This window comes from Neomonachus schauinslandi, chromosome 13 (assembly GCF_002201575.2).
Source record: "Neomonachus schauinslandi chromosome 13, ASM220157v2, whole genome shotgun sequence".
Lineage (NCBI taxonomy): Eukaryota > Metazoa > Chordata > Mammalia > Carnivora > Phocidae > Neomonachus > Neomonachus schauinslandi.
The window spans coordinates 93019938-93038218 of record NC_058415.1 but is presented as its reverse complement, the minus strand read 5'-3'; the positions used below and the strand labels follow the sequence as shown (position 1 = coordinate 93038218).

The 18281-nt window shown below is 63.4% G+C and overlaps 4 protein-coding genes across 8 annotated transcripts; 1 reads left to right on the top strand and 3 right to left on the bottom strand.

The window, feature by feature from the left end:
* Nucleotides 1–2245: 2245 nt before the first annotated feature.
* STPG3 (sperm-tail PG-rich repeat containing 3) lies at nucleotides 2246–3944 on the bottom strand. The gene is made up of 6 exons (XM_021691078.1): nucleotides 3838–3944; nucleotides 3587–3744; nucleotides 3348–3482; nucleotides 3162–3250; nucleotides 2506–2806; nucleotides 2246–2379 (listed from the first exon to the last, which is right to left on the bottom strand). The coding sequence occupies exons 1-6, from the start codon at nucleotides 3942–3944 to the stop codon at nucleotides 2246–2248; spliced, it is 924 nt and encodes a 307-aa protein (XP_021546753.1).
* A 2239-nt stretch (nucleotides 3945–6183) lies between these two features.
* Nucleotides 6184–9426, top strand: FAM166A (family with sequence similarity 166 member A). The gene is made up of 7 exons (XM_021691006.1): nucleotides 6184–6239; nucleotides 7396–7610; nucleotides 7693–7958; nucleotides 8047–8173; nucleotides 8507–8601; nucleotides 9008–9125; nucleotides 9338–9426. The coding sequence occupies exons 1-7, from the start codon at nucleotides 6184–6186 to the stop codon at nucleotides 9424–9426; spliced, it is 966 nt and encodes a 321-aa protein (XP_021546681.1).
* TUBB4B (tubulin beta 4B class IVb) lies at nucleotides 9419–11931 on the bottom strand. 5 transcript variants are annotated; one of them, XM_044920479.1, is made up of 5 exons: nucleotides 11769–11931; nucleotides 11361–11469; nucleotides 11156–11266; nucleotides 10525–10616; nucleotides 9419–9918 (listed from the first exon to the last, which is right to left on the bottom strand). In XM_044920479.1, the coding sequence occupies exons 1-5, from the start codon at nucleotides 11823–11825 to the stop codon at nucleotides 9556–9558; spliced, it is 732 nt and encodes a 243-aa protein (XP_044776414.1). In that variant the 5' UTR covers nucleotides 11826–11931; the 3' UTR covers nucleotides 9419–9555. The 5 variants fall into 5 exon arrangements, with proteins under 5 accessions (XP_044776414.1, XP_044776411.1, XP_021546680.1 ...); XM_044920476.1 differs by having other exon boundaries at nucleotides 9419–10616; nucleotides 11156–11269; nucleotides 11355–11469; XM_021691005.1 differs by having other exon boundaries at nucleotides 9419–10616.
* Nucleotides 11932–15725: 3794 nt separating this feature from the next.
* On the bottom strand, nucleotides 15726–18262 carry SLC34A3 (solute carrier family 34 member 3). The gene is made up of 5 exons (XM_044920449.1): nucleotides 18242–18262; nucleotides 17946–18150; nucleotides 17756–17872; nucleotides 17551–17675; nucleotides 15726–16233 (listed from the first exon to the last, which is right to left on the bottom strand). The coding sequence occupies exons 1-5, from the start codon at nucleotides 18260–18262 to the stop codon at nucleotides 15769–15771; spliced, it is 933 nt and encodes a 310-aa protein (XP_044776384.1). The 3' UTR covers nucleotides 15726–15768.
* Between the last annotated feature and the right edge of the window lie 19 nt (nucleotides 18263–18281).

Here is an 18281-nt window from a genome sequence, read left to right as displayed (position 1 = left end):
CTTCCGTCCTGCAAGGCCGGGTCCGCCCGCCACGCGGTCCCCCGGGAACGCCGCCGCCGCGCAGAGGTTCCTGGGAGCGGCGCGGCGCCCGGCGCCTGGCTGAGCCGACGCGAGCGCGGGCTGTGGACGAGCACCCCGCCCACCTGAGTGCCGCGACCCGCCCCCGAGGCTCCAACCCGCGGCTCCTCCGCGGCCGCGTCTCCTACTCGGCCCCGTGGCGTGCGCTGCCCCTCTGCGGGCACGGCGGGGTGCTGCGGGGCACCTGGGGGTGGGGGGACCGGGGAAGGGGTGCTGCCGGCGGGGGTCGGCCTGCTTATGAATTTCAGAACCGATATTTGGCCACGTATACTTTATTTTTATAATCATGAAAAATCCCGTGGCTGACCTCTGACGCTGAGAGTATTTTCGCTTCAAGAAAAGAAGCAGTCAGCCCTAGCTGCTCCCTGCCCCTGGGCCTCACCAGGTGCACGACCCTCTCTCTCCCTGGAACTTGGCTCCCTCCTTGTCAAACAGAGAGGGGGATGAAGCTCACAGCGTAAGTTTGTTGCAAAGACTAAACTCTAAGTGTGCTTCCGGAAATGCCTAGCAGAGACCTGGGGGGCAAAGTGGAATCGTGACCAAGGACAGGTATCCTCGCTCTCATCACCGTGAGCATCTAACCCCCAAGCTAACCCAAGGTGGTAGGCCCTCAGGCTGACTTGTCCATCCTGACACACTGCGAACGCAAGGCTCAGGTTTCATGGTGTCCCTTGTCCCTTGCAGTACAAGAAGCTCATACAGAGTTGGTGGACACTGCCTGGTGCGCACCCTCCATGGGCTCCTCACTGCTAAGTGTGCAAGCCCCTGAACCCAGCATTCAGCCCTATGCAGCCTCTCACCTCACCAGCTCACTTCCTTCCATCCAAACAGCCCTGTATCCTCCCAAGTTTGGACACACCAAATATCACACCCTCTCCCTTTTTGTGTGCCGTGGTTTCTGAGGTTTATCCTGAGGAAGAAATTCCCTTCCTACTGCCCAGCAAACTCTTGATCATCTTTAAAAGTCACTTCCGCCACTGCCTCCTCCAGGAAGCCCTCCCTCTTCAGCCCAGCTGGAGGGCATTGCTCCATCCTTCCTGCTGGTCCCACTCCTGACTTTGAGCCCTAGGGGTTGCTTTCCACCCCCTTCGCCCTGAGCCAAGCTCCCGAGGCCAGACCTTCCACAGCTCTGTCTCTGTTGCCTGCTGGCTGAGCTGGTGAGTCCAGGGCCTAAGGACGGCCATCTGCCATGCCACTGCTCTGATTCTCAGGGGTGTTGGGGCTCAACCCCCGATCGTTGAGCCCTAGAGAAGGTCACAGGTGCACTGCACTCAGACTCCCTGGGCTTTGGCCTCCCTGCAGAATGGACTGCTGTCCACACCATAGCAGCTGTTGCGGTGCCTTTTTGGAGGGGTCAAGCTCTGGCTCAGGACACGGGTGGCACAAGAAGGGCCTCTGTAAGAACTGGCACGGTGACAGGAGCCACCACCAGCTGCAGGTGAGGCCCTTGGGAGGGAGGCAGTCTTGGGGACAACCCCTGGGTAGAAAGGCGGGCTGCTGCTGTGGGCACCCTAACAAGTGAAGGCCCAGGAAGTCTGTTGGCTGTGGCATGGCCTGCATGGCGCTGGGCAAGTTCACAGGGTCTTTGGGCAGGAGCCAAAGAAGTGGGGCCAGGCCCTGACCAGCTGGTCCTCTGGGCCCTCCCTGGTGGCTGGGCAGGCTGACCTCACCTCAAGAGGGCAGCTGACCCTCGGGTAGACTGGCAGCTTGACCACTCCCCTGGGTAGCACAACTAGGTGGGGGTGTCCTGTATTGCCCACAGGGCCCCCTCCCATCATGTCCCCAGCCAGAGGTCCCAGGCTGCTACCCCACCCACCCTAGAGAAGAGGGCACCAAAGGGGAAGCAGAGGGAGACCCCTGGCCAAGGAAAGCCAAACATGACAGGTGGGCGGCAGGCCACATCTGAGGGACAGCTCACCAGTCAGGCACACAACAGAGTTGGGGAGAACCGACAGCATCTCTGTATGGCAAGGGTGGGGGGCGGGTGGGCTTCAGGCTGGGCCCTCCTTGATGTCCACGGCTCACAGAGGGGTTGGCCGGCCAGGAGTGTGGATCAGAGGCACGCAGAGAGTCAGAAGGCCGAGTTGGAGGCCCTTAGTTCCACTGGGAGGCCCCCAGGGAGACCAGGGTTCCATGGATAACCGGGTGGCCGGCTGTGGAAGAGGCACTACAGGGTGCAGAAGGGTCCCGTGTCATGGCGCTTGGGTCTCCGGACACCCTGGATCACTACTCCAGGTGCCGAGGGGAAGCGTGAGTTATAGCAGTCCTCCACGTAGTAGGCAGCTGGGCCGGGACTGCGGGCTGCAGGGAGAAGGGGGGAGCCCCATCTAGGCTACAGCGCCAGCTGCCGCACAGCGCCCAGCTCCCCCCAGGCTGAGTCCCCACCCCTGCGCGCGGCCTGGCCTCCTCTCTCAGAGCTCTCCTTACAGGAGCTGACCCAGGAGGCGAACGCAGGGGAGCGGCTCATGGAGAAGGTGGGCGGGCGGGGGCTCTGCAGGCGGCACCCAGGCAAGATGTCGTAGGTGTTGGGGCTGGGGAGCTTCTCGCCCCCCGGGGCCTGCGGAGGGGCCTGAAGCTGGGGCTGGGTACGGTAACCCGCACCCCCGGCCCGCGGCAGCCCCGGGCGGGCGGGGGCCTCAAGTGTCTTGGAGGCGGGGCGGCGGCCCCCAAAGCTGGAGGCCCGGAAGGCAGGCCGGCTGAGTGGCTGATAGTCCGCGGGCGATGGCCACTACAGGGAAAGAGGCTGCTGCAGGCCCCTCCCGCCCTCTCAGGCTCCGCCCCGGCCCCGCCTCCAGCCCGGCCCCGACAGGCCCCGCCCCCATCGGGCCCCTCCTCCAGCCCGCCCTCCCTGGCCCCCTCCTCCAGCCCGCACCCCCACGGGCTCCGCCTCTCCCCGGCCCCCTCCTCCAGCCCGCACCCCCCACGGGCCCTGCCTCTCCCCGGCCCCCTCCTCCAGCCCGCCCCCCCCACGGGCCCCGCCCCTCCCCGGCCCCCTCCTCCAGCCCGCACCCCCACGGGCCCCGCCCCTCCCCGGCCCCCTCCTCCAGCCCGCCTCCGCAGGACTAGCTAGGCGGGCCCTCCACCTTTTGCTCTTGGTTAAAGTCGGCCTTCTGCGTGAAGGGGCTTTCGCTTTGGAACCACAAGGTCTGCCACGCCCTGCGGCCACCGCCGTCTGCAGTAGCAGCAGCGTGGTTGGGGAGGGAAGGAAGGCTGGTGGCCGGAGCCGCACTCCCAGGGCAGGGGGCGGGGCTCAGGGAGGGGGCACGCACCGCGGGTGGGGAACCTGCGGCCGATGCTGAAGTGGGGATGTGGGGAGGACTCGCGCACTGAAGCATCCGGCACCGGGTACTTGGCGGGGCCGGGGACCTGCAGGTCGGTCACGATGGGTGGGCGTCGTTCCAGCCCTGGCCGGAAGCAAGCTCTGGTTTGGGGACTCAGCAGACGCCTCCCACCCCTGCCCGCCTCTCCAAACCAGACCGAGGTGGGGGCAGCCAGGACCCTTACTCACACAGCTCCCTCAGGTTCTGGGTGCAGATAGGGGGGCGCTCCTGGAGGGAGCCCGTTTGCATCCTGAGGCCAGCCTGGAACTCCTGCACTCCTGGGGGCCGCGTCTCCTCCCAGGCGGTCTCTGGCTGGGGGCCCCACAAGAACACACTAGCCTGGGGCCTACGAGGGAGAGGGGGGAGCGTTGTCCACCCAGCCCAGTGGCCACCCCATCTGGGCTGTTCCCCCAGCGCACCCAGCTCCCTGAGAAGTTACTGGGCTGGCACAAGTGGCCCCTGCCTCAGGGAGCCATGGGTCCAGTGTTGGCCTCCATTGATGTAAAAATTCGCCAGGAATTTCACAGTTTTCTGGTCAAAATTCATTGTCAACGTATCTGGCTCCCTTCCCCAGGGACACCTCGGAGCTCTGTGACCTCATTAGCCAGCCATGGACACCCCCTGCCTCAGTTGCCAGGGACTCCCTGGGGAAGGAGCATTGTCCAGCCCTCTGAGGAGGGGCCCCTCAGAGACCCCTCCCCTGGCCGGCCAGGTGGGTCACTCTGGCGTCAGCCTGGGCCAGGAGGACCCCTAGCCTGCCCCAGCGACTTCTGGCTTGGCCTCCTTTCCTCTCTTCTCCCCTTCCTTATCCCAACCCCTCTCCTCTCCTAGGATCTGGGGTCTCTTGGATGGCCAGGGTCCACCCTAGCAGGGCTTCTGGGAGGACTGGGGCCTCTGCACAGGGATGAGAAGAGCAGCTGCTATGGGTTGCCCAGCTGTACTGGGCCATCCAGAATGAAGGGGGAGGGTGGAGGGATCCGGGGAAACTCCCTGGAGGAGGAGCTCCTGCTGGAAACCCAGCCCTCAGAAAAGCAAAGCAATGGAAAGTGGGTCTGGGTGGACCATGCTGACCACAGAGGCAGTCTGGGGACTGGAGCTGCCTGGTGGCCCAGGCAGGGCTGAGGTATGGGGGCTCGTCTTCTGCTTAGCTGCACAGAGGCTATAAGGTGTCACAGACCAATGGGGCTGCCCAGGCTGAAGTGTGAAGGAATAATGAGCCCAAATGAGGGAGAGCCTGCTTGGGCACCAGGGCCCTTGCTGTGCCCTTTGCAACCAACCAGCCTGCCAGCCCTAGCCCTGGTCTTGACCTAATCCATGCAAGCAGGGCCCAGTCAAGAACAGCTCATCCTCCAGGCCTACGCCTACCCCACCCCGACCAAGTCTCTTTCTCTGCAGATCTCTCCCATCCAGCACTGACCCTGCCTGGCCTCGGGAGGCGCTCTGGATGGATGGAAGGAGCGACAGATAGAAACCTGCTTCAGGAAACACCTGTTTCATTAGGGTGAGGGGCTCTTGGCCTGTGCTCTGGGCCCCTCCCTTGTTGCATGGTGTTCTGCAGGTGCAGCTTTCGTAACCAAGCCCCCGTCACTGGACATTTGAGATAGTCCCAATTTCTCCCTGTATCAAATACTACTATGATGGCTGACATCCCACGGATGTCCTCAGCTAGATGTCCGTCATTTCCTTCAGATCGGTTCCTGTGAACAGAAGCGGCCCGTCCAAGTAGGTAATGTCCGGTGTCCCCCAACTGCTTTCCAGACCGCGCCTGTGGCCTTGCTGGGCCAGCATCGACCACCTCCATGAGGTTCAACCTTGTGTCCGTGTGTCCCCTGACTGTGGGTTCTCTTCTTGAGATGTTCACATTACATTTTCCTGCCATAGTGCTATTTTTTCTTGTTTTTGTGAAGTTTTTACACAGTATAGAGATAGTATATCTCTTCATAACACTTGTTGCAATCTTTTCCCCCCCAGCTTGTAGTTTGCCTTTTAGTATTTTTTTTTTAAAGATTTTATTTATTTATTTGAGAGAGAGAGAATGAGAGAGAGAGCACACGAGAGGGGGGAGGGTCAGAGGGAGAAGCAGACTCCCCGCCGAGCAGGGAGCCCGATGCGGGACTCGATCCAGGGACTCCAGGATCATGACCTGAGCCGAAGGCAGTTGCTTAACCGACTCAGCCACCCAGGCGCCCAGCCTTTTAGTATTTGTGTGTGTGTGTGTGTGTGTGTGTGTGTGTGTGTGTTTGACATGTACTAGAATCTGCTCATCTTTTCCTTTGATACTTTCCTTTGCTTTTATAGTTAGGAAGTCATTCCTATACAAAAAAAATCAGGGATTATTTAAAATGGCAACTAGTGCCCAGTTCCAGGGGAAAGACTCTCCAGGACAGAGTCCCAACAGCCCTGAAGCTCGGACACCTCCCCGAGGAGGCCTCCCACAATGCCCAAGAAGTTTCCAGGGCCTCTGGTCTGAGGAGGGGGCTTTGTGGGAAAGCTACTTTTCAGTTGGCCACTGGGGGCAGCAAGTCTGGCAGGGCCAACATGGCCGACCCGATTCCCGGGGCTCTGAGGCCCTCAGGCTGACACTCCTAGCCTGTTTCCTGTCTGGGCCTAGAGTTCCACCTGTAACATGGGAGCACTCACAGGGTTAAGGAGGGGTCCTGGGCCAGGAAGGGCCCAACAATGGCAGGCCCCTTCACAATGGTTTCCAGGCAACAGGGACTCCTCTGAGGGAAGGGAGGCAGACGCTGGAAGGGGCTGGGGCCGCCAAAGGCGCTGTTGAGGCCAGATGACAGCTACTCAGAAACACAACCTCTTCACGCCAGAACCTCACTATATCCCTGGGTAAGTGCTGGAGCCCTGGAGGAGGCTGGGCTGGGCGAAGGATGGGGGAGTGGGGCTGGGCCTAAGGGCTCAAGGCCACCTGTGAAGAGAGCACCAGAGCTGGTCTCCGGGGAGTGGGGGTGAGGCCTGAGGGCCCCGGAGAGGCTTAGGGCAGGAGCACTCCCTGCTTGGCCTGTGCTGAGAGCCCCACCAGATGGTCAACATGCCTGTGAAGAGCAGGACACCAGGGACAGACAGCCCAAGAGCTGGCCGAGGCTGGCTAAGTAAACCCTGGATGCCCCATAGAGGGCTGCGTGTCTTAAAGACATAAGCCTCCAGAGTAGGCTGATTGGCAGGGACGCCAGGCTGCCTCACTAGGTACCCCTGACGTAAAAACTAAAAGCGAGCCCTCTAAGGAGTATATGTGCGTGCCTGCGTGCATACGGATCCCTGGGAAGGAAGGCAGGCTGGAAGGAGTCAGGCCCAACTTTTCACAGAGGTTCTAGGGGAAACGCTGGGCCAGGTGACACAGAACAGGGCTCTTACCCTTCGTGCCCTAGTCCTGCTTCTCTCTCAGACTAGCAATTCTGCATTCACTTTGGCAGTTTTTTCAAAAAAAACATTCTCACTGCTTGGGTGATCATTGGGCCCCAGCACTACCCCCATTTGGGGCCTGCGGGGAGGCCTACAGTACCTCCCCTTGTCTCTCTAAACGACACTCAGCTCAACCACCTCCTACCAGCAGCACTCTTGCCTGCCTCTCAAGTCCTGGCCTCGTGGGTGGCCAAAGTCCAGGCCAAATCCCTGCAACGCCTCCCCAGCGGGACCACCTTGTGCAGATTGGGCTGTGCCTGGGTCCAGGCCCGGACCCTGTCACCATCCCTGTGAATGCTCCAAGGGGGCAGAGTTCCCCGTTCCCTCATCCTGAAGCTCCATGTCTGAGGATGGCTGGGCAGAGGGTAGATGGCGACCTGATGGTGAGGAGGACCGTGCAGATCACCTGTGGGCCAGGCCTGTTCTCAGTGCTTGGCCTGAGCCGCCCATTCAAGCCTCAAGAGCCTCAGAAGGCAGGTGCTCCTGGGATTGGCATTCTGCAGGTGAGGGCAGGTACCTTTGCCTGTGGCCTGGCTCCACTCCCTGCGCACAGGGGCCCTGCCTCCTCCTCTTCCCTCTGCAGTTATGCCGGATTCTATCCACAGCTGCGCTACCAGGTGGGGAACACCTATGGGCGCAGCACAGCACAGCTGCTCACAGACCCCAGCGTGCAGAAGAGCCCCTGCTCCGTGCTGTCCCCCATATCCAAGCCCAAGTTCATCGAGGACTTCCGCAAGTCCAAGCCACCTTTGATCCCCTGCCGTGACCTCACTGAGCCCTACATCCCCCACTACACGGGTGAGCCGCCCGCCCCCCAGCCTTGCCTGCCCCAGGCTCACCCTCCTGCCTGTTGTCACTCATACCCACCCTGTCTGTACAGGTCTGAAGCCCTACAAGAACTTTGAGATCCTGGGCCAGTTCCCACCCCAGGAGGTGGACGCCCAGAAGGGGCTGCCGGGGGTAGGGAATGTATGCAGGCAGGTCCTGCTGCCTGGGGGCTTCATGCCCTACCCTCCCTACCCCCCGTGCCCGCCAGGCAGGAAGGGGGACTCCAGAGACTTTGGACACCCAGGCCTGCGGCTGGCATACGGGGAGGAGGGCTGGAAGAGCACCAGCCCTGTCCACGAGGCCCCTGGGCGGGACCAGGTAACTGGGAGAGGTGCTGGGACCAAGCCTCACCCCAGCCAGACCCAAGTGGGGGCTGAGGCAGTGACTTGCTCCTCTCCCACCCCAGCTGTACCATTGCAGGAGGGATGAATACCCACCCCCAGCTCACCAGCGGGAGACACTAGATGTGGGCAGGTTCCACAGGCTGCCCCAGCTCGACCACCCCAACCTGATCCAACGCAAAGCCATCTCAGGTGGGTGCCCAGGGCGTGGGTATGAGAACACTCACTCCCCACACGCACTCCAAGGCTCCAGGGGCCCAGACAGGATGAGAGTGACAGCAAGTGAGGACTGCCCGTGGGTCTATCCCCAGCCCTGCCCCTGCCCTGAGAACTGTTTCCTAGAACCCGTCTTCTCCCAGAGCTCCTGCCCACCCACAGCCCCCTGGCCCCAACAGGCAATTGACAAATGTTTAGGGAAGGGAAAGAGCCCGAACAGACTGCCCTGATACATCTGGGAGCAGGTGGGTATGCCCAGGGAAAGGTGGACGGGACCTGGGGCAAGACCCTGACCACTTCCTCCCGTAGGCTATGCTGGCTTTGTCCCTCGGTTTGCCTGGGTGATGGGGGTGAATTACCGCGATGGTGTCACACAGGCTATGAATGAGTTTGACAAGAACCAGGTATGAGGACGCCACCCCTGGGCCCGCTCCCAAATGCCCAGCACGGCCTGCACGGTGGCATCCACTAGCACAGCCAAGGCTCAGCGGGCTTCCCTAGAGGGGGCCATGAAGGGCAGCCCTTCTGAGAGGCCCGGGAAGGAACCCATCTGTTCTCCTGACTGGGTCTAGGCTCCCTGCTCCGGAGTGCTGTGGGGAGCGGGTAAGACAGAGGAGACCCCTGGAAGGAGTCAGGCCCCACTTTTCACAGCGGTTCTAGGGGAAACGCTGTGCCAGGCGACACAGCAGGGCTCTTACCCTTTGTGCCCTAGTCCTGCTTCTCTCTCTGACCCCAGCCCCCACCATGACCTACTGCTTACTGGCTGAGCTGGGGAGGGTAGCACACGTCAATACCTGCCTGTTTCCACAGTTCCTCTTCAGAAACCCCATCTGTGCCCTGGGTGAGAGGCTGCCCAGAACACACTGGCCTAGCAACACCATCTACAACAGCCAGGGCCTGATACCTTTCTACATGGGGTTCATACCATGTACGTATCCAGTGGGTCCCCCTCACCTACCTCCTAGACAAGGGCGCAGTGACCAGGCCACCGTAGGGAGGCGTTGGGTGACTGGCCCTCCAGAGGTTCACTGTGGCCAGGCCGGGCAGGAGGCAGGCGCCCAGGGCAGCCCAGAGCCCGTGCTGACCCCTAGCTGGGCGTGTGGCAACGCCAGGGGCTCAGCTGAGCACTGCCCCTTGTAGCCGCCCAGGACAACTATGCGCTGACGTTTGGCAACAGTAGCCGCGAGGCCTATCGGAAGGAACTGGAAAGGCGACACCAGACACTATGAAAATGCTTTAATGGTGGCGTCTGTACAGCATGTGACATCAAGACAGGAAGGAGAGCAAGTGCACACAGAGAACAGGTTGTGAGTAAATAAAGAGTTCACACGCTCCACGCGCTTTACCAGGTAACAGCTCTAGGCCACCTCCTCCTCGGCCTCCTCCTCAAACTCGCCCTCCTCCTCGGCCGTGGCGTCCTGGTACTGCTGGTACTCAGACACCAGGTCGTTCATGTTGCTCTCAGCCTCGGTGAACTCCATCTCGTCCATGCCCTCGCCCGTGTACCAGTGGAGGAAGGCCTTGCGCCGGAACATGGCGGTGAACTGCTCCGAGATGCGCTTGAACAGCTCCTGGATGGCCGTGCTGTTGCCGATGAAGGTGGCAGACATTTTTAGCCCCCGGGGTGGGATGTCACACACGGCCGTCTTCACGTTGTTGGGGATCCACTCCACGAAGTAGCTGCTGTTCTTGTTCTGCACGTTCAGCATCTGCTCGTCCACCTCCTTCATGGACATGCGGCCCCTGAACACTGCGGCCACAGTCAGGTAGCGGCCATGGCGTGGGTCGCAGGCGGCCATCATGTTCTTCGCATCGAACATCTGCTGGGTGAGCTCAGGCACCGTCAGGGCCCGGTACTGTTGGCTGCCTCGGCTGGTCAGTGGGGCGAAGCCGGGCATGAAGAAGTGCAGGCGGGGGAAGGGGACCATGTTGACAGCCAGCTTGCGCAGGTCAGCGTTGAGCTGGCCAGGGAAGCGCAGGCAGGTGGTGACCCCACTCATGGTGGCTGACACCAGGTGGTTGAGGTCCCCATAGGTAGGTGTGGTCAGTTTTAGGGTTCTGAAGCAGATGTCATAGAGGGCCTCGTTATCAATGCAATAGGTTTCATCTGTGTTTTCTACGAGCTGGTGGACCGAGAGGGTGGCATTATAGGGCTCCACCACCGTGTCCGACACCTTGGGCGAGGGCACCACACTGAATGTGTTCATGATCCTGTCTGGGTACTCCTCCCGGATCTTGCTGATGAGGAGGGTACCCATCCCGGACCCAGTCCCCCCACCCAGGGAGTGGGTCAGCTGGAAGCCCTGCAGGCAGTCGCAGCTTTCAGCTTCCTTCCTCACAACATCCAACACCGAGTCGACCAACTCCGCGCCTTCTGTGTAGTGGCCCTTGGCCCAGTTGTTCCCAGCTCCGCTCTGACCTGGAAGAGGGCAGCCAGTTACCCTTTGCTGGGCACGTGGTCACCACTGGTCACCCATGCCAAAAAGCCCAAATAATGCGGTGGGAGAGGACACACAGAGCTCAGCCTACAGGTACAGCAAACAGACTCCCAAACTGATAAAGCGATAACCCACCCGTTTAAAAATTAAGTTAGGGGTCAAGCCAAGATGGCTTAACAACAAGCCATGCCCTCCCACAGGCAGCCCCTGCCAATTCTCAAGGACAGATGAGCTGCAAACACAGCTCCCGCCGCCTCCAACTCCACGTTTGTAGCAGAAAGATTACATCTGCCAGCTCCTTCCCTGCAGGTGGACAGCTGGGCCCTCCTCCCAAAGCCGCTTTAGGAGATTGAGAGACTCCATGGAGAGGAGGTGTCCCAGGGCGCGAGCTTCTGCCCAGAGGGCAGAGCGGGTCAGGACCTCAGCTCTGCGGTGCTGCCGGCAGTGACCTTGGGCACCCCCTGACCTTTGAGCCGTCCTGGCTATCAGGCCGCCGCCCAGCCCCCATGCCGCGGCTCACCGAAAACGAAGTTGTCTGGCCTGAAGATTTGCCCGAAGGGTCCCGAGCGCACGGAGTCCATGGTGCCCGGCTCCAGGTCCACGAGCACAGCGCGGGGCACGTACTTGCCACCTGGAGCGGGTTGGGGGGAGGGGAAAGAGGACGTCAGCGAGGAGAGGGCCGCGGGAAGGCAGGAAGGAGTTGGGGAAGGGGCGTGGCGTCTCACCGGTGGCCTCGTTGTAGTACACGTTGATCCGCTCCAGCTGCAGGTCACTGTCGCCATGGTAAGTGCCGGTAGGATCGATGCCATGCTCGTCGCTGATCACCTCCCAGAACTGCGAGGGACCCGGGCGGGCCGGGCTCGGGCTGAGTCACGCCGGCGGGGCCCGGAGCCGGCCCCGCCCCGGATGGGCGCGGCCCTCCCCTCCCCCCACGCCGCCGCCTCCGCCGCCGCCGCCGCCGCCGCCGCCAGGTCAGGTCCGTCCCCGGAGGTCCGCGCCGCCCCGGCCCGGACCCCGTGCCGGGCCGCAATGCGGGTGGCCGCCCTCCCACCCGCCCGCTGCCGCCATCTTTTCTGCCGCCCGCCCGTCCGCCCGGGACACCCGCGCCGGGCCCCAGGCGCCCCACTGCTCACCTTGGCGCCGATCTGGTTGCCGCACTGGCCGGCCTGCAGGTGCACGATCTCCCTCATGGCGGCGGCGGCGGCGGCGGCGGCGGCAGCGACGGAGGCGCTAGCGGCGCTGGCGGAAGGACGGACGCAAGGGCGGAGGAACGGGCGCGCAGAGTGCTACAACCGACGCTCCGCCAACGCTTATATACCCGCCGCGCCCGCCCCCGCCAGCCTCCTATTGGGCTGCCAGAACGAGGCTGGCAAGCATCCTGGTTTGATTGGCTGCGTTTCCCGTCAATCCGGCCGCCTAACGCCCACCTCCCCAAGGCCGTTCGCTCTTTATTGGTCCGCCTCGGCCTCCGCTCTCCCTATCAAAACCCCCTCCCTCGCGCCGCAGTGCTCTGTCCATTGGATGTTTCAAATGATTGATTTGCCCCCTCATTGGCCGGCTCCGGGGAGCACACCGCCCGGGGGCCGGCGTCCTGGTAACCGCCGCAGTGCCGCGGGGACGCGCGCGGGCGGGGCGGGCGTCCCGGGGAGGGCCAGCGGGCCGGGCCGGGCCGGGCCGGGGGCGGGGGGAGCGCAGCCCGGGGTCGGCGCCGGGAGAAATGCAGGTGGGGCGGCGGCGCGGAGCTGTACCCTTGCGGGCCGGGCGCGCACGCGAGCTGGAGACTGCAGCCCCGGGGGGCGAGCGCGCGGGCCCGGCCCGCCGTGCGTCCGGCCCGCCGAGCGCCTTCCCCGGGGCGGCTGCCGGGGACCCAGGGCAACGAAACGAGGGGTGGGGCCCACCCCGCGGGGTCTCGGCGCGGAGGAGCGGGGCGGGGGTTCCGCACGCCCGCCCCGGTGGCGGTCAGGTGAGGGAGCACGTGGGGCCGCTGCCCCCGGGGAGGGCGGGGGCCTGCCCGGCTGCCGCGCACTTGTTGTGGAGACGGCGCTGGCCCCGCGCCGGTCGCCTGGTGCCTCGGCCCCAGGAGCGCACAGAGCTGCGTGGAGACGCGGGCGGGCCCCCGACCTCCGTCCGGGCCCCCTGACCCTGCTACCCCGGCCATACCTGCGCTGACAGATGCTTTTACTTTTCCCTGACGTTCGGAGGGGAAAGTCTATGCGGGAAAAACTGTTAAATGACATGTGGTCGCACCTTCAATCAATCGCTTTTAAAAATTGCCCTTGCGGTATGTTTTTATAATCTTTTAACACGACTGAATCACGCCCCTGGGTCTGCCTTGAACGTGTCCCTTGCTGTGGCCGTGGAGCCTCTCTAGATTCTGGTTTTCTCAGTGAGCTTTTTAGCCCATGGGTGCCGGGGGCGATACCTGGCTGCCTATTTCTCCCTGTAAACAAGGCAGCTCTTCAGCTGACACCGCACAGTGCTCCACACTGCGGCATTAGGGCACGCACGCGGTCTTAAAACATACGATGGGATGCAACGTCCCAGCGGAATCTGTCGGTGAGATTGTTGGGACAAGCAGCGTGCTGGCATTAGCAATTTCATCCCCTGGAGAGCGGTCTGCGGCTGCGCCGCTCCCGGGTTGCAGTCCTGGCCCGGACGGTGAGTCAGCACGTCCGAGCGCCGGTCCGTGCAGCCGGGCCTTAGAGAGCCCGCGCCCTCCCCCACATACCTGTGCAGGGAGGTGGGCCCAGCTGCTGTGGCCCGCAGGCCTTCCCCGCTCGGCTTGGGCACAGGCATCGTGGTTTCCTCACTGTGCCCTGCGAAGTAGTCAGCTGCCCAAGCAGCTGCCGGCAAGGCCCAGGCTCTGCGGCAGTCATAAACCCACAAACCGATCAGGTGAGAAAGGGAGAAGCTCGGATGTTTTCCCTAGTGAGTCAGTGACGTGTTTGTCAAAGCCTTCTCTGCTCACCCCCCTACCCCAAGCCGCGTGGCCTGAGATGCCCACATTCTGCCCAGGTGTGAGCCCCAGAGCTCCGAGACACCAGGTTGTCCATCTTGACCCTCCCATGGCCTCAGGGAGATGGACACTGAGAACAAGACCGCAGAAGTCTCCCTGCGGCCCTCGGGTGTGAGCCCAAGGAACACGGTGCCTGCTGCTGCACAGGGCTGGTTGGGGGAGGCCCTGCAGACCCCCACCCTGGGCTAAGGTGTTCCTGCCACAGTGTGGAGAGGTGGGCCAGCCCCAGTGGCCTGGGCCCAGTGGAGGTCTGTGGCCAGGAGGGATGCAGGGCAGAAAGGGCCAGAAGTGCAGGGAAGCCTGGGCAGGGGCCGTGGGAGTGCTGGGCACCTGGCCCTCCCGCCCCGGCCTGCAGCTGTTGGCGGCATCCACAAATGAAGGCTCTGTTTACTCGTGGCCATGGTCCCAGCGGGAGGGTGCGTTACTGCCAGGCAGGGGCAGCAGGCAGACAGTCGTTCACGGCCTCAAAGGACCCGCAGTCAGCCTTTGTGGGCGGCCTCACCCGCCCCGGAAAGTGTGCATGGAGTACTTTCTTCCCCTCTCTGTGTCTCCAGCATAGGGAGGGAGCGCTCCCCACCCATCTCCCCAGGGAACTGGCCAGGCCCAGCTCCACCTCAGGGACCATGAGGCTGATGTCCACCCCCAGGAGCGTCCTGAGGGCATAGAAGTCGGGTTGGGGGGGCCAAGCTGGAATGTATGAGCCTGCCCCGGGGTCTTGCTCTCCTGAGCCCCAAACAGGTAGCTATCTCCCTTGGTGGGCAGCGAACCCCAGGCTTGGAAGCTTGTGGGGGGGGGACAGGGGACATGGAGAGTGAGGGGACTGAGGGCTGGGAGTTCTGAGGAGAATGAAGACAGGGCCATGGACAAGCATTGGCCCCGAGGTTCCCCAGGCCTCCTCTCCCCACACTGGGCCTGGGTGGGCAAACCTGGAGGGCTGGGGAGGAGGTGCCCCTCCATCAGGGCAGCATTCTCTGGACAAGGAAGAGGTGACTGACCACAGCAGCATACTAAGACCTGGGGCAAGCCAAACCCCTGCTCAGGGTCACCTCCACCTCTGGTCTGTGGGTGTGTGCCCCTCAGTGCGTGAGTTCTGGGCCACAGACTTAATCCTACTGAAGAAGCTTTGTTTTCTCCTCATGGTATTTCCGGGGAAGTGTGTTGTGGGAAGCCCTGGGCTGGAAGGCGGGAGGCCCAGACTGCTTCCTGGAGTTTCCTTACCAGCTGGCAGGCAGACAAGCCTTACGGGCCCTGGGCAGGGGGTGGGCAGGAGTCCCCGTGGGGGGACGCACCCTCAGGTGGAAGGGACGGTGCTCAGGCTCACCTGACCTTCGCCCGCCTCTCGGCAGAGGGGTTTGGCACAGCGTGGTGACTTGGGCTCTGGGTGCGGGTGACTAGGGGTTGCTGGGAGGACTTACTTCCTGGTGGGTTTACGGGGGGCGGGAGGGCGCTGACTGCCTGCTCTGCTGGGCCCATGGCAGCCCTATGCCTGTGTCTCACATGGACACCGCCCTGCGCCCTTCCCATCTGAGGGGGGGGGGGGCGGCAGGGGGGGGGGGGGCCTGGGGCCTCCTGGTCCTCACTCATCCCCTCCTCGCTCCCTGGGCACTTGGGGGACCCATGAGGCTGGCCCCCAGAGGGGCTGCCAGCACCAACCACCTGGCTCCTAGGGTGCGCCGTCTGCGGGTGGTGGGGCATGGGAGCCAGCAGCCCCTCCCTCCTTCACCCAGGGGGAAGGGTCCCGGCCACGTCCAGCCACAGATACTTTCTGACGGATATCTCCACACTCCAGACTGGCCGCCACTTGGCACCTCCTGTCCCCAGAGGCTCAGGAGAGAAACAGAGTTACAGCCTGGGACTCTGGGGTTAGCTGTGTGCCCACACCCACTCAGGCTTGCAGTGGGTCCCGGGTGTCAACTGGGGACAGCTGGTGCTTGTCCACTTCCAGCTGGCCTCGGAGCCCGGTCAGTGGCCCTCCTTAGGCAGGGGACTGAAGACCACTCACACCTGGGTCTCAGCCTTTTTTATTTGCAAAGAAGGCAAGCCAGGTGCCTCAGAAGTCTTCTGCTTCTGGGATCCCCCAGGGCACCCAGGAGCCAGTGAAATGGGGGTGCCCCCCTTCACAACTGCTGGGAGGCCAGGACCTCAGGGTTCTCATAGCAGTGATCCTCCTTGGCAGCAGCCAGAGGGGGGCCGCACACCCTGCAGGGGCAGCAGCGGCTGACCAGGCGGTCCCAGGGCTCCAGAGAACGGAGCCAGAGTGGGAGCCAGGCCCAGGACCGCAGACGGTGGGGCAACCAGGCTGGCCGGTGTCGCTGCAGGACATTGATCAGGATGAGGAGGAGCACCAGCCCCACCAGGGGTCCCCCGACTGCAGCCAGCACCGTGCTCCCTGCCAGGGAGAGCCCAAAGGCTGCCAGGGGCAACAGCAGGAAGCTGAGCAGCAAGTAGGCAATGGCCACCCAGCGGTAGTTGGCCGTCAGGTCCCCGAAGCGCTTGGCCAACGGGATGGGCAGCCGCAGGATGGGCACCACGTACCACAGCAGGATGCCGGCCAGGTTGAAGAAGAAATGGATGAGGGCCACCTAGAGGTCCAGAGGGCAGGCAGGGGTTAGGAGCCTGGGCCCAATGGCACACGGGTCCCCCGAGGCTACCCAGGACCACCCGGGACACCTGCTCTTCTTCCTCCTCCTCACCCCCACCCCCTCCCCCCGCCCCGGCAGAAAGGGTACTAAGTCTGAAGGCTGTTTGAGGTCCACTTGTCGGCCACGACGGGCCACCTAGAAGGGCAGATTCCAGCCGGGTATGGGTGTGCTCTTCCAGTACTGCCCCCCCCTACCACACTTAACGCTGGGAGCCCAGTGTGGTAACTGCATCACCAATGACCACATGGATCTGCTCCTCCCCTGGGCCGGCTCAGCTTGCCCACACCTCATGCCTAGTGACCCCACCGAGTGGGCTTGGCCACCCAGCCCTGGGCTCTGGCCTGGCTCCTGTGGGGAGGAGGTGCAGGGCCACACGTGCAGGCCCCTCCAGGGGCTGCTCGTCTTGAGGAGTCGGTGTGGAAGGTGCAATCCAGAGGGCTTCCTGGAGGAGGTGGACCAGGGCCCTGCACTGAGAGGGTCTGAGTGGACAGAGCAGAACCAAAAATGCAGGAGGGTGGTAGGGAGGGCTTGTGGGCAGAAGCCCCGCAAGATCTGGGCTTTCAGGAGCTGCATCTGTCTGGGCACCTAGGCAGAGGCAGTGGAGGAGGGAAACTCAAGCCAGGGCAGCGGGCCACAGAAAGGGTGACTGAGAGATGGAGGTAGCAGGACTAAATGGGACTGGGTGTGGGGCACAGAGCTAGGGGACCAGAGGGAGGTGTCCTGGAGGCAGAACTGTGGCCGTGGGCGAGGGCAGCTTGGAGCACCCAGCGCAGGTGAGGTGGGGCTTTGGCAGGAAGATGGCAGGTTGTCCAGGTAGGGGCCTGTTGGGTTTAGATGGCGGGGGGGGCGGTGCATCCCAGAGGTGGTGGACTCGAGGGCTTGAGGCCCCCCGGGGCCAGGATGCCTTGAAGGAACACAGCAGCACAGGGTTGGGGGAGGAGGACAAGGATTCCTCGAGGGAGTTTGGCCAGGAAGAGCAGGCAGCACCCCAAGACCAGAGGATCCTTGAAATGACCTGGTCCCCGGGGAGGAAGAGTGGGGCTGGGGGTCCCAGAGATGTCCGCGGGATCCCTAGGTTCGAGGAGGTGGGGCTTCAGGTCTGATCGGGCAGCCAGAGGTGGGTCCCAGGAGCGCGTGGGCCATGGCCAAGCTGGCCGCAGGGCCGGACAGGAGGGAACTGAGCCCAGGGGGAAGCCCCAGGCCTGGGGTGGGAGTGGGAGGGGCTGGGGGCCAGGGAGAGGCGAGGGAGGGTGGTACCTGGAGGGCACTGAGCAGCATGTCCGCGGGGCTGGCCAGGGCGGCCAGCAGGGCCGTGGTGGTGGTGCCAATGTTGGAGCCCAGGAAGAGAGGGTATGCCCGCTCCAAGCTGATCACCCCGACCCCTGGGGGAGCCAGGCGTGAGCACCGGGGCCTGAGCCCTCGCCCCCGTGGCCGGGGCCCTGTGCCTGTCCCCCACGCTCACCCATGAGCGGCACAATGGCCGCGGTGAAGACACTGCTGCTCTGCAGCACGAAGGTCAGGCCGGCGCCCACGAGGATGGCCAGGTAGCCGCTGAGCCAGCTGAACGGGAAGGGGAAGTCTGCAGGGTGGGGCGACTGGGTCACCCTCTGCCCGGCCTCCCCCCCATGTCCCCCTGTCCCATCTGGCCGCACCAGCGTTGATGACCTTCCGCACGGCCTGGGCCACACGGCCGCGCAGCACAGAGTTGAGCAGCTTGACGATGAGCACGAGGCAGGTGCAGAGCAGGAGCAGAGAGGCGGCCAGCAGGATGAAGCCCACGGCCAGGTCCGTGAGCACAGTCCCCACGAACAGGTGGTGGCCTGGGGGCAGCGCGGGGCCAGTGAGCCCAGGCCAGCTCTAGGGGCCAGTGGGGGACAGGGACAGGGCTGGGGGGCTGGGGCTGGGGGTGGCATGCGGGCCACCACCTGGTAGAGGGGAATGTCCTCGCGGACCGGGCCGGGGGCTTCATCCTGCTGGCCGCCTCTCTG

Coding starts and splice junctions, on each gene's coding strand:
- STPG3 (XM_021691078.1), bottom strand. CDS start 3,944: ATGAATTTTGACCAGAAAACTGTGAAATTCCTGGCGAATTTTTACATC. Junction 3,483..3,586: donor CCAGAACCTGAGGGAGCTGT/GTGAGTAAGGGT, acceptor GCTTCCGGCCAG/GGCTGGAACGACGCCCACCC. Junction 2,807..3,161: donor ACTTTAACCAAGAGCAAAAG/GTGGAGGGCCCG, acceptor CTTTCCCTGTAG/TGGCCATCGCCCGCGGACTA.
- FAM166A (XM_021691006.1), top strand. CDS start 6,184: ATGACAGCTACTCAGAAACACAACCTCTTCACGCCAGAACCTCACTAT. Junction 6,240..7,395: donor GAACCTCACTATATCCCTGG/GTAAGTGCTGGA, acceptor TTCCCTCTGCAG/TTATGCCGGATTCTATCCAC. Junction 7,959..8,046: donor AGGCCCCTGGGCGGGACCAG/GTAACTGGGAGA, acceptor CTCCCACCCCAG/CTGTACCATTGCAGGAGGGA.
- TUBB4B (XM_044920476.1), bottom strand. CDS start 11,825: ATGAGGGAGATCGTGCACCTGCAGGCCGGCCAGTGCGGCAACCAGATC. Junction 11,470..11,768: donor GCAACCAGATCGGCGCCAAG/GTGAGCAGTGGG, acceptor GGTCCCTCGCAG/TTCTGGGAGGTGATCAGCGA. Junction 10,617..11,155: donor GCCAGACAACTTCGTTTTCG/GTGAGCCGCGGC, acceptor GCCCTCTTCCAG/GTCAGAGCGGAGCTGGGAAC.
- SLC34A3 (XM_044920449.1), bottom strand. CDS start 18,262: ATGAAGCCCCCGGCCCGGTCC. Junction 18,151..18,241: donor TGAAGCCCCCGGCCCGGTCC/GCGAGGACATTC, acceptor ACTGGCCCCTAG/AGCTGGCCTGGGCTCACTGG. Junction 16,234..17,550: donor TGCTGCTCAGTGCCCTCCAG/GTACCACCCTCC, acceptor CTGGACCTCTAG/GTGGCCCTCATCCATTTCTT.